This window comes from Petaurus breviceps, unplaced genomic scaffold, assembly GCF_028583685.1.
Source record: "Petaurus breviceps papuanus isolate PSGF00001 unplaced genomic scaffold, PetGlider_PUasm1.0 178, whole genome shotgun sequence".
NCBI lineage: Eukaryota > Metazoa > Chordata > Mammalia > Diprotodontia > Petauridae > Petaurus > Petaurus breviceps.
Genome location: NW_027185777.1, coordinates 14,244,208 through 14,260,116, shown reverse-complemented (window position 1 = coordinate 14,260,116; position 15,909 = coordinate 14,244,208). Strand labels below are relative to the sequence as shown.

Below are 15,909 nucleotides of genomic sequence, written 5' to 3'. Positions count from 1 at the left end.
AGAGAGAGAGAGAGAGAGAGAGAGAGAGAGAGAGAGAGAGAGAGAGAGAGAGAGAGAGAGAGAGAGAGAGCATGAGGGTAGCCAAATGCCGGCTTGCCAATGAAAATTAGCTCAACATATTTAGCATTAGTGCCAAAAGTTTCTGGCACCTACTATAGTCTACTGTGTTACACATTACAGTACCTATTAATATAGTTATTCAAGATCACTATTTTACATTCTTTTTGTGGCAGATTAAAATGTAAAAATCAACTCCTATCTCCATCTCTTGAGCAGGTCAGTCCAACCACACAGTCTTCATAACTGGCAGACTTTCTTAACTGCATAAAATATTTCAGTAGTTATAGGACCTCATTGCTAATATTTATGTATTTTGACATTCGAGTTATGTTTTACTCCAGAACTGGCTACGAATTATGTTTGTAATTATTATATGGGAAAATATAAAAATAGATTTAATGGAAATAATTTCCATATGGTCCTCTTTAAGTTCAATAAAGCAAAATTTAAAAGATTAACATGGGTAAATAATTTGCCCTTTCCCTTTTAATCTAAGTTTTTAGTTGATAATGTGAGTATCTATATATAGTATTCTTCTAAGATAGAAGGCATATATATTCACCTTGTTATTTTCTTAAAATTATTAAACTAAAGAGATTATCTGTTCTGTCTCTCTCTCTCTCTCCCAACTGACAGAGCTCCTCCTGTTTCAACTAACTCCCTAAGAGAGCATCTTGCTTTTTTAAGGTCACCATGGCCTTGGCTGATCCTTTAGCCAACCAATGGCTAGGCATCCCATCTTATAATGGCATCAAGAAGTTGACTGAAGAACTTGTTCACTTTTCATGAAGAAGTGTAAACAGTACTTTCCATTTCCTTTAAGAATTTAACACCTCATTGTCTCTGTTACTTTGATCCCTTGCATCCTGTAATTTCATCAAAAGTTCAGAGGGAATGGGGATAAGAAGTGTGCAAAACTCAGCTGATCTATAGATACCTTGATCATACAAAAGCTTTTGTGTGTGTGCACACATACATACTCACACACATCTGCTGCAACAAACACACTCAGTGGGATGGAATTCTCAGAGAGAAGGAGAAAATTTTGCCAGAACAAGTGCGACTTGTAATAATAGGGCAACTATCAGAGGATAAGAATTTTGAAAAATTCTACAAGTAATATGCTAGTATATTAACAGTCTGTAAACATTTTGCTAGTCTAGCAGCTCAAAAAAATCTCTCTTTAAAGTGTGGTTAAATAACATAAAAAAGAATAAACAGATAAGGAAGACATAAGTGTATTCATATCAAATCAACCAATAAATATTCATTAATCACTTTCTATATTTAAGATATTCTGTATTACATTAAGAAAAGTCAATATGTCATCTCCTCTGAGAGTTCCTAACATCTCACTGACCCAATAACTTTAATTCAACTCACATTTATTAAACTTAGCAAATGTGCAAGGAAGGCACTGTGCCAGCCTCTAGAGATAATAAGACAAAAGAATAACAGACCCTTGGTGGGGTGGGGGTGGGGGAGGCTAGGGGAAGCAGTGAATAGAGGACCGGCCTTTGGAGTCAGGAGGACCCGAGTTCAAATCCAGCCTCAGACACTTAACACAAAAAACTAGCTTTGTGACCTTGGGCAAGTCACTTAACCCCAATTCCCCTACCTTCCCCCCTCCAAAAAGAAGAAGAAGAAGAACAGACCCTGCCTTCAAGGAGCTCATATTCTCCTTGTAGAGAAAAGAAACTTCACACTTGGGCGCTAAAAATGGTTCTCAGGGTGGAGCCAAGATGGCAGAGAGTCCAGGAAGTTGCCTGAGTTCTCCCTGGTCTCCCTCATAACAACTTTAAACCTCTAAATGAATTATGGAGTGACAGAACCCATAAAAAGATGAGGTGAAACAGTTTTGCAGCCCAAGGTAATTTAGGAGGACTTCAGGAAAAGCCTGTCTCACTTGGGTAAAAGGGGAGCACAGTCCAGCATAGGTGGTATTGGAGCAAGCAGCTGGAGGTTCTTAGCGGAAGCACAGATCAGCAACTGGGGCCCCTCGGTCCTGGCTCAGCAGGCTAATCAGGTCAGCTGTGAGGCCTCCATCCCCAGCACAGCAAGCAAACTAAGAAATGTCTCTCAAGTCTCCAAAGTTCTCTCTAAAACTGACGGTCACACCTTGAGGGTACTTTTTAGGACTGGACAGTCCTTAGGTCCAAGAAATTCCTGGAAATACAGACTGGTTTTGATATTTTCCCAGGTATGCCAATACATAGGAGACATTTTAGAGGATCCCCAGTCTGATTTGGATCCATGTTATGAGTTGAATGTCAGGAATATAGACCTGGGTGGAGGAAGTTTCTGCCTACTTAGATGCTTTCTGAAGCTAAACTAAAAATACTTCTTCCCATCCCATCAAGGTAGAGCTGACCCAAATTCCTAAGATGGTCCTCAGGTACCCTAGAATATGCAAAACAATGAAATAATCATTCCTGTGTGTTATTATTGACAGGTCACTCTAATGTGGACAGCAAGGGAGGATCTCTTCTGGAAATATTTAATCAAAAAGCCACCTATCTTTCTAGGATGCTTTTAATGTAGTTCAGTCAGGAACTGTTGCCTCAAATTCAACACATCTAAAACTGAACAGTGTTTTACCCTATGAACTGGCTCCTTCCTTTAACTACCCTATTTTTGCTAATAATGTAATCATTTCCCAACTCTTACAAGCTTGAAACCTGAGTCGGTTGACTCTGATCCCTTATCGGTTATATGGTGGTACTACTTTACATTCCTCTTCCTTTGGAATTCTATAAAGATAATGTAATTTACTCTGTTTATGTCCATATTATGCCTCTTCATTGACCTGGTTGGTCTCCAATTTTAATTCTTTGGATATAATGAATGGCATTCAGTGATTCACAACCATGTATCATCACTATATAATATTATGTCTTATACAATATAATAAATTAATATAAATATATAATATTTTTATTAAAAATATAGGCCTTTGTTTTTCAAGGAGAAGCTCAGAGTCACTGAAAGTTCTGTCCAATTTCCAAAAGCAACCCTCCCTACTCTTTCCTCCTATACATTCTGGGCACCAGATTATGGTCTATTTGTAGTGCATGCCCATAATATATGTACTGATTGATAGTAATCTATTCAACCACAAATCACAATCTGAACAACAAGCCTTTTTTATTTACTTGAGATTTTGTTTATTTCATTTGATTTGGTTTGTTTTCCCCATGTGGTTAGGCCAAACTCTTTTGAGTAATTGTGGGTCTGTTTTAGGGAGCTCTGCAATATTTGTGGCTTAGATGCCAATAATACAATATCATCCACAAACAAGAACATCTTAGACACCACATGTGATCAGCATGCCATGATCCAGAAAGAGAAGCACCAAGAGGACCTTGCCATCTAGTGGGATTCCCTCTTCTGTTGGCCGCCTGCCCAGGATATCCTCTGGGTACAAGTACCTTTGGTGAACATACATTTCTTTATTTTGTGCTTTGCTTGACATTACTAACAATAGGGTCAATAAAAATATTATCTCTGTTGTTGTTGCTGCATCTTTGTATGATTTTGACAGATAACAGAAGATTCTCTCTTTTAGGAGAGCATGCAAGGTGGAATTTTGCTCTACTGAAACACCTGCTTTCTGATAGTCACTTAAATAACACTCTCTGGTATTTTATTTGCAGATATTTTGTATTTACATACACTTCTATATTTATTCTTTATATTTACATATCTCCCATTATAGATTTTAAGCTCCTTGAGGAAAAGGACTAGTTCATTTTGTCTTTGCATATCCAACAGTTCGCATGTAACCATTTCTAAATAAATGCATGTGGATCAATTCATCATTGTTGTTCAGATGCGTTGGACCATTTATGACCCTATTTGAGGTTTCCTTAGAACAGATACCTGAATGGTTTGCCATTTCCTTCTTCAGCTCATTTTATAGATAAGAAGACTGAGGCAAACAGCCCTAGCTGAATGGCCCAAGCTCTCACATCTAGAAAGTGTTTGAGGTAAGATTTGAACACACAAAGATGAATCTTCCAGACTCCAGGCCTAGGGCTCTATGCACTATGGTGCCACCCAGCTGCCCTGGGGACTGATTGGTCTGCTGTAAAACAACCTTTTTGAGAGCCCATGTGTTTCCCTCTCATATTTTCACCAACTCTTGTTTAAAAAAATTACAGAGATGGGAAAGTAAGCATATGGGTTTGTAGTTGTTGGCATTTTTTAGGAACATTTTCTCCATAATTATGGGGTCTGAGATTTTTTCCCAAACCTTTGATACCCACTGTCAGGTACTATGAAAACTGGGCCTCAACACCTTCAAAATTGCCTCTTTGTATCATTGATCTAGTCCAGCTACTCTTGCCACATTTATTTTCCTTCATGAAATTTCACAAGTGTCCTATGATATTAGAGTCTAAATGTGATGGTTCTACCATCACTAAAAGACACACATTTTAACAGAAATCTTTAAAGCTCTTCCCATTCTAATCAAAGTTTGTAACTTAAAACCATGAAACCCTCTTGTTTTTCATTGTATTCTGTTCAAATATAGATTATATCTACTCAACAAAATCACATTGAATTCTAAAATCTGCAACTCACATTGGAACGTACCCCCGTTGACCAGTCTCATAGCAAAGAAAAATGTCAATTTTCCTTCTTTTTCCTCCCATCCCCACATTTGTAACAGAGCTATATTTTTTTATGTTTAATGTTTGATGTATTTCATACATTGTGTTATAAAACTTGATTCTTTATACAATTAAATTCAATCCAATATGTCACACAACTTCCTTAAAATTATTTAGTAAAATTGAAACCATTAAGATTAACCTTAAAATTACAGTTTGCAATTTTCTGTCCTCTTTAATCCACTTAAAAAATTTCATCAACTCATACCTCTGCCTTGTTGGTCTTTTACTCTGTCCTGTGGGTTTGTAGACTATGACTTGAATAATCAAGATTATTCCCTTTATTTGTGTAAAAGACTTCAAATATTTTTAAAACTTTCTCCAAAATAGGAAAAAAAAATATTGCACAAAAACCAATAAGCTTTCTGGACAGGAAAAATATGATAGGTTGTTAAGTAAATGGGTTTGGACAAGGGTGTGTGTGTGTGTGTGTGTGTGTGTGTGTGCTTGTGTGTATGTGACAAATTTTTTAAACAACATTTCAATGTTTGAAGTTTCAAAAACAAATTAACATGTCAAGTTTAATTTAAAACCAAGACAAGACTGATCTGCTTAAAACAAACCTTTAAAGCCTGGAGAAACAGAAAAGATCAAATGTGAGAGTAAAAGACAGAAATTTCTGTGATATTTCTAACATCACTAAGAATAAAATGCTAAGCTGGGGGATGTGAGCTTCAAAAATTAAAATGCTATTTGTCGCCATGATTAATCCTGACCCAGATAAAGAAAAATAATGATCTATGCTTACACATTTTTATAGTTTTGTAGTCTGTGGGCAATCTGGATGACTATCAAACTGCATTATCTTTCACGAAGCAAACAACATTTTCCAAGAACCAATAAATACTTTACAGACAAATAGTGAAATCCTTCCAAGTTAAGTGAATTTGGCACAGAAAAAGTAAGACACAGGTTGAGCAACCCAACACAGAATGTATTATATTGCATGTTTTCACAAAATATGAATGTCTTCTGCTTAGCTTTTTTTTCAAGACACTACAGGTTTGAGAACTCTACTGCTTAGTATAAAAATAGAGTTTCAGTTATTTTCAAATTGCAGGACTCATCAGTATAAATATTAAAAATTAAATGACTGGTTGGATTTTACTGGAGTTGCTTTATTATATTTTTTGGAGTTTTAGTGTCTTTGGGGTAGCTAATGCCATCAAGACAGACACCAGTATATCTGGAAAACATTCTATAAAAGCTTATAGGGGGAAGTGAGAACCAGGGAGAAATATGAAAGAAGATGGCTGGAAAAATGTTCTCCTAACAGAATATTCTTAATCACATTATTTTTATTTTATTCATTTTCTGATCAAAACTAATTACTTTAAAGTCAAGGAATGATGACAGACAGGAATGATGTCCGGTTCCAAATGATCATTATTGTTCAAATAAAGCAGCCATTTTAAAGATGCTAATAGAGTTCTTTAGCATTTGAGTTCTTTGGAGTCCGAATTTTGGGTTCAGATACTGACTGTGGTGTTAGTTACTATCTCTGTGACTTCAGACAAGTTTCTTGTTCTCTCTAAGATTCATCTTTCTCATCTATAAAATGAGGGTAATAGCCCTTGCACACCCCACGTCACAGGGCTGTTATGAGAAAAAACACACTATAAATATCAGCTGCTTAGCAATCATTATGCCAAATACAATGAATAGTTGTGATAGTTCTTTATTTCTACCCCCTACAGTACTTGGAATACAAAATAGACATTCAATAAATATTTGTTAATTTGGTTTTATTTATTTGGACAGTCTAGATATCCAATCCATATAAACTAGGCTGGGGGCAGGGGGGCAGTGAGGTTACTTTGTACTAAAAGCAAACTTTAATTTCCTTTATTTATTTATTTATTTATTTATTTTGCAGAATTACCCAAGTAATTCTCAATGTACCATGTTACCTGTAGGATACAGACTTTAAAAGTCATAAAGATATTTCCTTATTCCCATCCTCTGTTACAAAATGTGTATATCTGATTTTCAATGCGCTTTATTATTTTATTATGTTAACTTTGATCTATAAAATGTGTTGTCTCATTTTTAAAGGTATTCCCTGCTTTCCCTCTAACAAGACCGTAATAAGTGCCCAATCATTTACTCCATGTTAGTAAGTGGTTTTAAAAGAATCCTCCTGGAGTTTTTATTAGTTTAAATCTGGAAGGACCACCAAACATTCATGACTATTTCCTTGTACTCCAACATGCTAGGAAACATATGCCTTATTTTTTCATTTTTTGTAACTACTAGCTATTCCTACTTTCAGAAATTCCACAACTAGTGTACATGACAGTATATTATCTATAATGAAGTGGTCATCTGTTACTGATTATTTAGAGAGAAGTAGTTTTAGGATTAGATGAAAATGAAAAATTCAAAGAAAGATGGTGAAAGAAATACTAGAGACTCATTCTTCACAAACATATAAAATTAAGAAAGTAGGTTTGGGTTCACATGATAATAAGGGAAGAAAGCTTTGCAAACTCTCTTAAATAGTGACACTGGAGTTATCTCTGTCCAAATAGTATTGAATACATATTATCAGGGTTTCCAGACTTAGCAGGATTATTATGAGATTAATTACATGCACAAAACCAATTCACAAAAAAGCAAAAATTCCAATTTAATTGTCATCACATGAAGGATTTAAATTAAATTATATGGATTGTGACTGGATTTGTGATTTCATTGATAGAGGGAATGCCCAGATGAGGAAATGTCCTCTATCAATGTAGATCAGTATCTTCTAGTCTCAGAAAGTTGTCTACAGGAATGAGAGCTCATGTGCCTTGCCCAGGGTCAAACAGCCAATAAACACAAGTAGTAGAACTTTAAACCTAGATCTTCCTCATATCCAAGCCATCACTCTTTCCAATATTCCACAGTGCTTCTCAATTAAAGTACACTTAGTACTAGTAGCAACTTATATTTGTGTAATGATTTGGATTACAAAGTGCATTCTCCCAGCAGCCCTATGAGGGAGGTCATGAAAACAGTATCATCCCCTTCTTAGAAAAATAATTTCCCCAAGGTCATACATTTATTAAGTTTTTAAGTTGGTTTAATATGCAAGTATTCTACTACATCCCATTGCCTCTTACAGAAAGTTTGATGCTCTTTATGCATTTCCAATCAGAGCTTCCACATTGAAAAATGTCAAAAAATATAGGAAAAAAACAAGTTCTATCATGATACTTCAGTAGAAAATGTGCAAGTAATCCCTTAATAACTATTTTCCTTGTTTAGATTTTAGTTCTAAATTATGTCGATTTTATTTTAAAACCTCAACAAATCTGTGGGTCTATTTAGTCAAAATAAAAAAGCATTCAATTAGTTTTAAATGAATTGTATTAGTATCTCCAAAAAAAAATTATATTGGTGAGGCACTATGATTGTGGGTACCAACTCCAAGACTCAAGTGACACTTGAAAACTGTTTAAATTTATGCTACTTAAGCAAAAACATTGTGATAAATTCAATAATATTATTGCCTAATCATGATAAAAGTTTCTGTAACAAGGTTTTGGGTTTTTAAAAAAGATTAAGCAAATAAATACGGAGTGTTTTCTTCACTGATTTTAAATTCAAAGTATTAATTTTGGCACTTGAAAATCATCTGTGGAAGATACACTTCAGAAAAACTTGAGTACATTCTAGGAATTCAAGAAACATAAGTCAAATAGCATTTCATTTCTAAATAGTACTTTTAAAAATTAATTTTATTCTTTTCTCTATCAGCATAAATAAATCCTGAACAAGTAAACATCCTCAATAAGTAAAAATTGACTTAGTTATTTCATGTCTTATTTGTCACAGATACACTATAAATTCTTTGGCCTAACCATTTGTATTCATTAAACTCTGTAAATAACCTATTAGACATCCTACCTTACATGTTTTTTAGCCTGTAATAGCCAAAGGCAATCTACCTCTACTACATAAGAGGCATTTAAAGGCAGTTATATACATATATATGTATATGTATATATATATATAAACTCCAGTGGTGTTTATGTATTTATTACCACCAATCTTACTTAAAATCATAATGTTCAATTACTTCCTTCTTCAACCACCAGATAGCTCCTTGCTGTTTACAAAATAAGATTATACTAAGATAAGTGAATATTACAATTTCCAAAATTAGTCTTCACTAGTAAGTGGCCATACCCAAAGGCTCTGGGGGGTAACATTGAATAAAATGACTGGAAACTAAATTACATTCAAATAAGGCAACATGTGCCTGTAAAAATTTAAATCCATCAGGTCAATAAGCATTTATTGTGCAGACCTATAGCCTGGCACAGTGAGGGATACAAAAGCAATTGAAGTTACTCCCCCTAAGATCCCCAGACACCGTAGCAGCTTACAGTTTAGTTGGAGAAACAAAGCTAACACATAAGAGACAGGGAACAAAAGATTTTAATGCAGGACTCTGCAAGTCTTGCCTTCAGGTAACTCAATTGAGAACAAAAAACACAAATCCTGGGGATAAAAGGAAGATTTTTAAGAGGAGAAGGGGGGGGGTGGTACCTACCTCTCCCCAAGAAACACACAGTGAATATAAACTTCCAAAGTTTCTCACACTATCCATTTTTTCTTCAACCTCTTTTCAGAAAAAAAAATGAGTATTTTAACTAGAACTATCCCTAAAAGAAATGCCCATCTTTTTTAAACTAGATTTATCACTTTGGAAAAGCAAGGTGACGCCAGTGAAGTTACCTTTAGTCCAGAGGACAAGCTAGTCTACCACTACATTCTCACATAATTTCAATACCCATTAAGCAAAAGTTTTAAGGAAAGTCTATAGATTCTGTTGTATAGTCTATAGTATTGAGGGCATGTAGGTTCCAAAATGGAGCTATGGGAAAGGGGAAGGAAGATGGAACAGAGTCAGAATCTCACTAGACATTCTTTTTTATATTTGAAATCTTTTATAGTGAATGTCCACTTGTGCCCTTTTTTTCCTATAAAATAGGAAGATAAACAAGAAGTCAACTACTTTGGAATATCTTTTCTGTGAAAAGCCAAAGATGATCAAAGGCAGAAAGACTGGGAAGTTCAACTATGGTCTGAGCATCTAATCTTGATAATAGCAGTTCCTTGAAATTGACTTACAGTCCTTATGGCCTTGACTCAACCTGCAGAGTTCCCTAAGGTACCAAGGCTTCGAAATAAGCGATTTTTAAAGTCTGATTGGAAATTCCACCTCTCCATCATTACCCAACCTAACGATTTTTAAAATCTCGAATGGTCTCCTCTGTGTGCAAATTTTTGGACTAGGAGTTGCATAAGCCTGGTAGAGCAGACGAATTGGGAAATTTTAGAGTCCACTTTCCAACTACACAGCTCACAAGGCAAGAGGGAGGGAGGGAGAAAGAGAGAGGGGGAGGGATAGGAGAGGGAGAAAGGGAGGGAGAGAGAGAGAGAGAGAGAGAGAGAGAGAGAAGGAGGGAGGGAGAGATTACATTCAGTATTAGTAAGTAGAGATAGTAATAGTAAGGAGGACAGGTAGATGGGGACCGATCCAGTCTCAAGATAATAATCAGGAGAGAAAGCTTGAGGACTGATGATGTCGTTAGTAACTCACCCGCATTTTGCAGCGTCTCGATGTTTTGAGGTCTGGTCGCCAACTCTGCCACCATCTGCACGAACTGAGTCCGAGCTTTCTGGTATTGTTCGAACACTGCAATAGGCCAAGAGAAGAGAGATTGAAGTGCTGGGGATGGATATAGGGGCACAAGAGTATCCGAATACTGGATGCCCGGCCCTTTCTTTTCCCTCTTGGCAATTTTTTTTTTCTTGCCCCAGCTCCCCTCCCCCGACTTCGCTAGTTTTTCCCATGCCTCTCTAAGTCTTTCCAAACTTTTTTTCAATTTCTCATGGGCCCTCACCACAACTATTTCCTAGCCCTATCCCAACCCCTTCCCAACATTTTCCCTGTTTCCAACCGTTTCCTCAAATTTTTCCTATCCCCACCCCAATCCCATTCCCCCATTTTTCCCCATTGCCATCTCTAGAGTCTCTCCCTCAAGGTTTTCCTACTCCTGTACAGTCCCTCCCTTCACCTCTTCCCTCTCCCTATCTCTCCCCGAAGGAAAAAAAAAAAACCCACACATTTTTCCCTGCCCCACTCCGGTACTCCACTCTACTGTTTCTCTCACCCCTCCTTGACCCCTATTTCTTCCCTGAACGCGTTGCCCACCCAGACCGTGAATGTCAGGAAACGACCGCAGCTGCTCAGTGTCCGACCCTGCTGTTTTTGCATTCCCCATCTTTCCCCTCCCCAAATAGCAGCCCCCCGGGGTGGGGCATACCTTGGAGCACCTGCCTCTGGCTCATGGCGCCTTTTGCTTCTCTTCACTGTCTGGAACCTCGGGTTCAACGGCTGCCGGGCTCCTCTTCTCAGGGACCCCAGGCTCTGCCCACTCACCTCCGGACTGTATGGACAAGTTTGTGTACCCCAGTCTCCGGGGCAACCGGCCGGAAACGGAACGAGTTGGGTCTTAGGGCAAATCGGAGCCCGTGTGGGCTCTGGCGTCATAGAGTAGACCTTCTTTGGTCCCCAACCACGCCCGCCGTAAGTCACAGGTGGGGAGTTCGCCCACCTACTTTCAAAGTGAAACTTCCGCCCATTTCAGTATCCTAGAAGCATATGCTCACTTCACCCTGGGCAGTAAGAAGAAAATCAGCTTCATTCAAGGGGAAACTCCACTCTCTACCCTTTATATAGCAAGTCACGATTGAAAAGACAAGGACTTCCCCCAAATCTGCTAGAATGAGTTAGGCAAAAGAGGGAACGAAGGAAATCAGTCATTGAGGGGTGTCCCTCCCTGCACTGAGAAAAGGGCGTGGATATTGACGCTTGCGAACAGTTAGAGGGTTTCCTGCAAAATAGTCAAATTTGGGGGGTTTTTCCTGACTGCTGCATCCACGTGGGGGGGGGGGGGGGGGGGGGGAAAGCCCCCTATGCCTCCGAAAACACACATGAAGGCAAGTGACAAAGGAGCTTTAGCAACTATACTCAGTGTAAAATTTAGGGTAAGTGCAGTCTTCTTCCCAGTCTGAACCAAGGGGATTTTCACACATGCTACTAAGCTATTTGACAATTGCTTTTTAAGAATTTGGAATTCCATCTTCCAATGCATGTTGGCACCCATTCTGCAGTTTATAGTCCTAGAAAGTTGGCTGGGAGTGCTAAGATTTTAAGTGACTTCTCCTAGATTATACAGCCAATATGTCAGAGATAGGACTTGAACCCAGGTCATCATGACTCCGGGGCGGGCTTCTTAAGCCAAGTTCTCTCTCCTAACGACTTAGTATTGCTAATTTAATGTTCAGGGTCCCTTTCAAAATTGCAACTTTTATAAACCCAGTTCCTTGAAGATCAAAGCAATCGGTTTATATTCTTTACTTATATGAATTTGTATGGAAGGTTTTGCTTTTCTTTTTAAGAGTTTGTTTGTTCCAAGAGAAAATGAAGACAAGAGGACCATTAGATGAAGTTCAATAAATACCTGGATTTCCATGACTTGCTCCTACTAACCTTGAAATTTTATATTTCCTCATTTTTATTATTTCTTTGAAATCTTGACTTTGCATATTTTTTTGTAAAAATATATAATAAAAGGGGTTGGTGAAGAAGACAAAGTTCTAAACCCCTTTTTAAAAAGAATAGATCTTTATTCTTTTTTTTGCCAAGTTATTCTTATGTGAAACTTCTTTAGTTCAAATAATCTCAACTCTTAACTGTTTTTTTAACAAGAAAACGGTCTCAATCCAACCACCTGTAGGTTGCCTTGACCCCCAAAACAATCTAGCAAATATATTATTGAAAAGGTGAATTCTTAAAGCAAATTGTTTTTTTTTTTAGTGACCATATATTCCCAATGATAATTCTATCTGCTATGAAGTCTGTCTGTAGCCTCAGCTGCCTTTAAGTAATGGGGTATAGAAAGTCTCTTGAAATCTCTCTTGCTATAGAAAAGGAGTGTTCTTTTTTTCTTTCACCTTTTTTATTTGGAATAATTCTATCTTGAAGATCTTTGCTATCTCTTCTCTGACCTGAAGAAACACTGAGATTGCATGTAGTCCTCAAGGGAGTATAGTAAGTGGACTGGCAATAGAAAAACAGGGAAGGGGGTAAATGTGTTCAGCTGTGCACCTGCCACCCTCAGAGCAGGTGCACTCCTCTCCTCTTTAGCTTCTCTAGTTTAGAATAGAGTGGTACACTGCATAACTAGTTTATACAGCTACCAGGCTTATGTTTCACAATGAAGCTCTTAGCATCCCTAAGGGAACAGGCCCCTAAAAAAATCAAATTGCTCCTTGTTCCATATAGAGATGTAGGAGGGAGACAAACACAGCAATGAATATAATAATTGAAGTTACAAGAAACCATTATTGTAATCCTATTTTCAGTTCCTTGTTGCATTCTGAAAGAGAAAAAAATCATCTTTAAAACTAAATCTTTCCATGTTTGGTTTCAGACCTTAAACAAATACTATGCTGGCTCAGTCTATCATTTTTTTTTAATACTTGCTTGGAAAAACATACAACTTCTACTTAAAAAACAAACCCTGAATTTATTTAAAACTCAAGGAATGAAAATGCTTTCTTACAATCATACTTAAAATAGGCTGCATTAAGTGGAAAAGTTCTACAAAGTTGAAACTTTCCAGTTCAAGACAGTAGAGCTTGTTAATATTTTAAAGTTCCTACTATAGGCTATAAGCATGACACTCTGGAAAATGTCAATATATTAAAGTATTTCCCTAGAGAAACTGTATTATAGTGTTAATGGACTATTTAGCTTAACTTGGAAATACAAAAACCCTTAACTTTTTCTGCTTATTCTGACCTTCTTTTAAAAAGGGACATGAGGTCAAATTAAAAAAAAAACTTTACAATATGTATTGATCTCCAAGTTTAAAAGTTTAAATGCTGACAGATGCAAATGTAAAACAAAGCCATTTCATATACAGAACTTCTGTGGTCAGGAAAGACTATATATTCAACAGTTAACTGCTAGACTACTTTCCTCTACACTTGTGTCTAAAATATATGTTGTGCATATCCTTACATACACATGTCACCTGACAGTCTAATCAATAATTAAGGGAAAGCATTTGACCCCCATTAGATATAGGAATAGTTTAATACCAAAGGAAAAAAAAGTTTTGACAGTAAAATGTCAAGTTTACACATTTTATCACCTGCATGAGATTTAGGAAGAATTGCAACACAGCACCTAGGACTGTGCCTAACATAGATGGTGCTCAATAAATTGTTTGTTGATTAGTTGATTCTTGATGTATCAATGAGTTTTATTCCATATGTGTAGTTTCATATGTATGTACCACATATGGAGTAAAATTCAACTGGTTTTACACATGTAAAATGTAAGTTGAATAAATATTAAATGACATACACTAAAAAACCAATTTTCCCCCAAAAGGAGTATTTTTATGAAAATCTGATTTTAGAGGATTCTTATCTTTATTATAAAATGCCAGCCAGGTTTTTTAAATTCCATTTAATTCATTTATCTTTATTTGCAGAAGAAGAAGAGGGGGAATAAAACCATAAAACCTTATTCATCTAATTAGCAAGCAATTATAAATCATCTCTCTTGCTCTTAAACAAAAGAATCATGAGTTTAGAAAAAAAAATTTTTGGCTTATTGTCTAATGTTCTGCACATATCCCATGCAATATTTTAGTAGTTTTTACATTAAGAGGATTTTTTTTCTTCAGATTTCTCAGGAATGATTATTGCCTAAGACCTTGATACACTAAAAGTTTCAACTTTTAAAATATAACTGCTTGGATTTGCTTTGTGCATAATTTAAGTTGTATTTTAAATAGTGTATACTGTTTTGGCAGTAACATTTCTCAAAAGCAGATCAAATTATTTAGTCAAACTTAGGAAAAATCAACTGAGTTGAAATTGAGCCTGTGAAAATTTTAATCCACAGGTTAAATTATTTTTAATAAGCTAAGTAAAACAGTATCTTAGCTTGTAGATGAACATGCAATTAATGGTTATTATGTGTAAATGTTTAAAGTCATGGTAATGAAATATTGTTTGGCCCCCCCCAAAAGGGCAAAAATTTTTAAAGAAAAAACCTACATAAGTCATAGCAGAGTTTATCAATATAAATTAAGAATAGACATATATTTAACAGTCAAATTAATGGTCCCAAAATGTATCTGTGGTGAAGCCACAATGAGCGATGAGTGAACGTATGATTTAAACGGGATCCAAACTGGATGTAATAGAAGTTTGGCAGCAGTCTAAAACATCAAGGTGCTCAGACCTTTCATCTGAGAAGATTCCAGGCACCCAAACTGTGTATTTCCCGATGACTTTTTTTGTTGTTGTTATTCTCTAGTCCTTTGTCATTCAAAAGTTCTTACATAGAAGCAGAAACTTAAACTGTAAAGCTTACCTTGTTTTGTTAGGTGTAACAATCCCAATTAACATCATTAGATGGGGACAAAGGTGGCTAAGTAGGGATGACAGATAAAGGAATGTACCTGTACAGGTTTTTCTTTCCAGGCACTCGGGATTGAAGTCATTCTTTTCAACTTCCAAAAAAAAAAGTCTGTATTTACGTTTATCTCCAACCCGAATGATTTTGCTTCCAAAAGTCATCTTCTTGCGCTAAGCACTGGTGGAAACGTACTTGAGGTGTAGTATGTATTCAGAGATGACGACATGAAATATGACGATGCCTAAAGGGAACAGAAACTTATGCTTTGCTCTCTTCAAAGGCAAACGCTACTAAAACTCACACGTGTTTCATTTTTTTCCAAAGTCTGTCCCGAAATGCGAATGTGTTTATGTGAATGTCGTCCAAAAAAAAAAGTGTTTTAACTTCCCGTTAAAGTTTCAACCCAAATTTTGCATCACTAGGTCGGAAAACATTGAAGTCATCTGAAACTTAGTCCAAAAGAGGTCCCACGTCCACTGCTCCATCCCGCCCCAAATCTGTCCCGCCACGACCCCATCCTCTTTCTTCGAAGACACACACACACACACACACACACAGAGTCGTCAGAGACAAAGGGTGTGTGGAGAGAGGGAGGGAGGGAGAGGTGTGAGGGGAGACAGAGAGAGAAAGAAGAGAGGAGAGGAGAGGAGAGGAGAGGAGAGGAGAGGAGAGGGA

At 36.7% G+C, this 15,909-nt stretch overlaps 1 protein-coding gene across 1 annotated transcript in view; it reads right to left on the bottom strand.

The window, feature by feature from the left end:
* The window catches only part of SPAG6 (sperm associated antigen 6), a 79,739-nt gene extending 64,007 nt beyond the window's left edge, over positions 1–15,732 (bottom strand). The window contains exons 1-3 of the mRNA XM_069086293.1: positions 15,278–15,732; positions 11,057–11,408; positions 10,330–10,425 (exon numbers count right to left, since the gene is read on the bottom strand). Of these exons, the coding sequence (XP_068942394.1) occupies positions 10,330–10,425; positions 11,057–11,081 (121 nt within the window). The 5' untranslated portion in view covers positions 11,082–11,408; positions 15,278–15,732. The remainder of the gene's footprint in view (positions 1–10,329; positions 10,426–11,056; positions 11,409–15,277) is intronic.
* Positions 15,733–15,909: the final 177 nt, after the last annotated feature.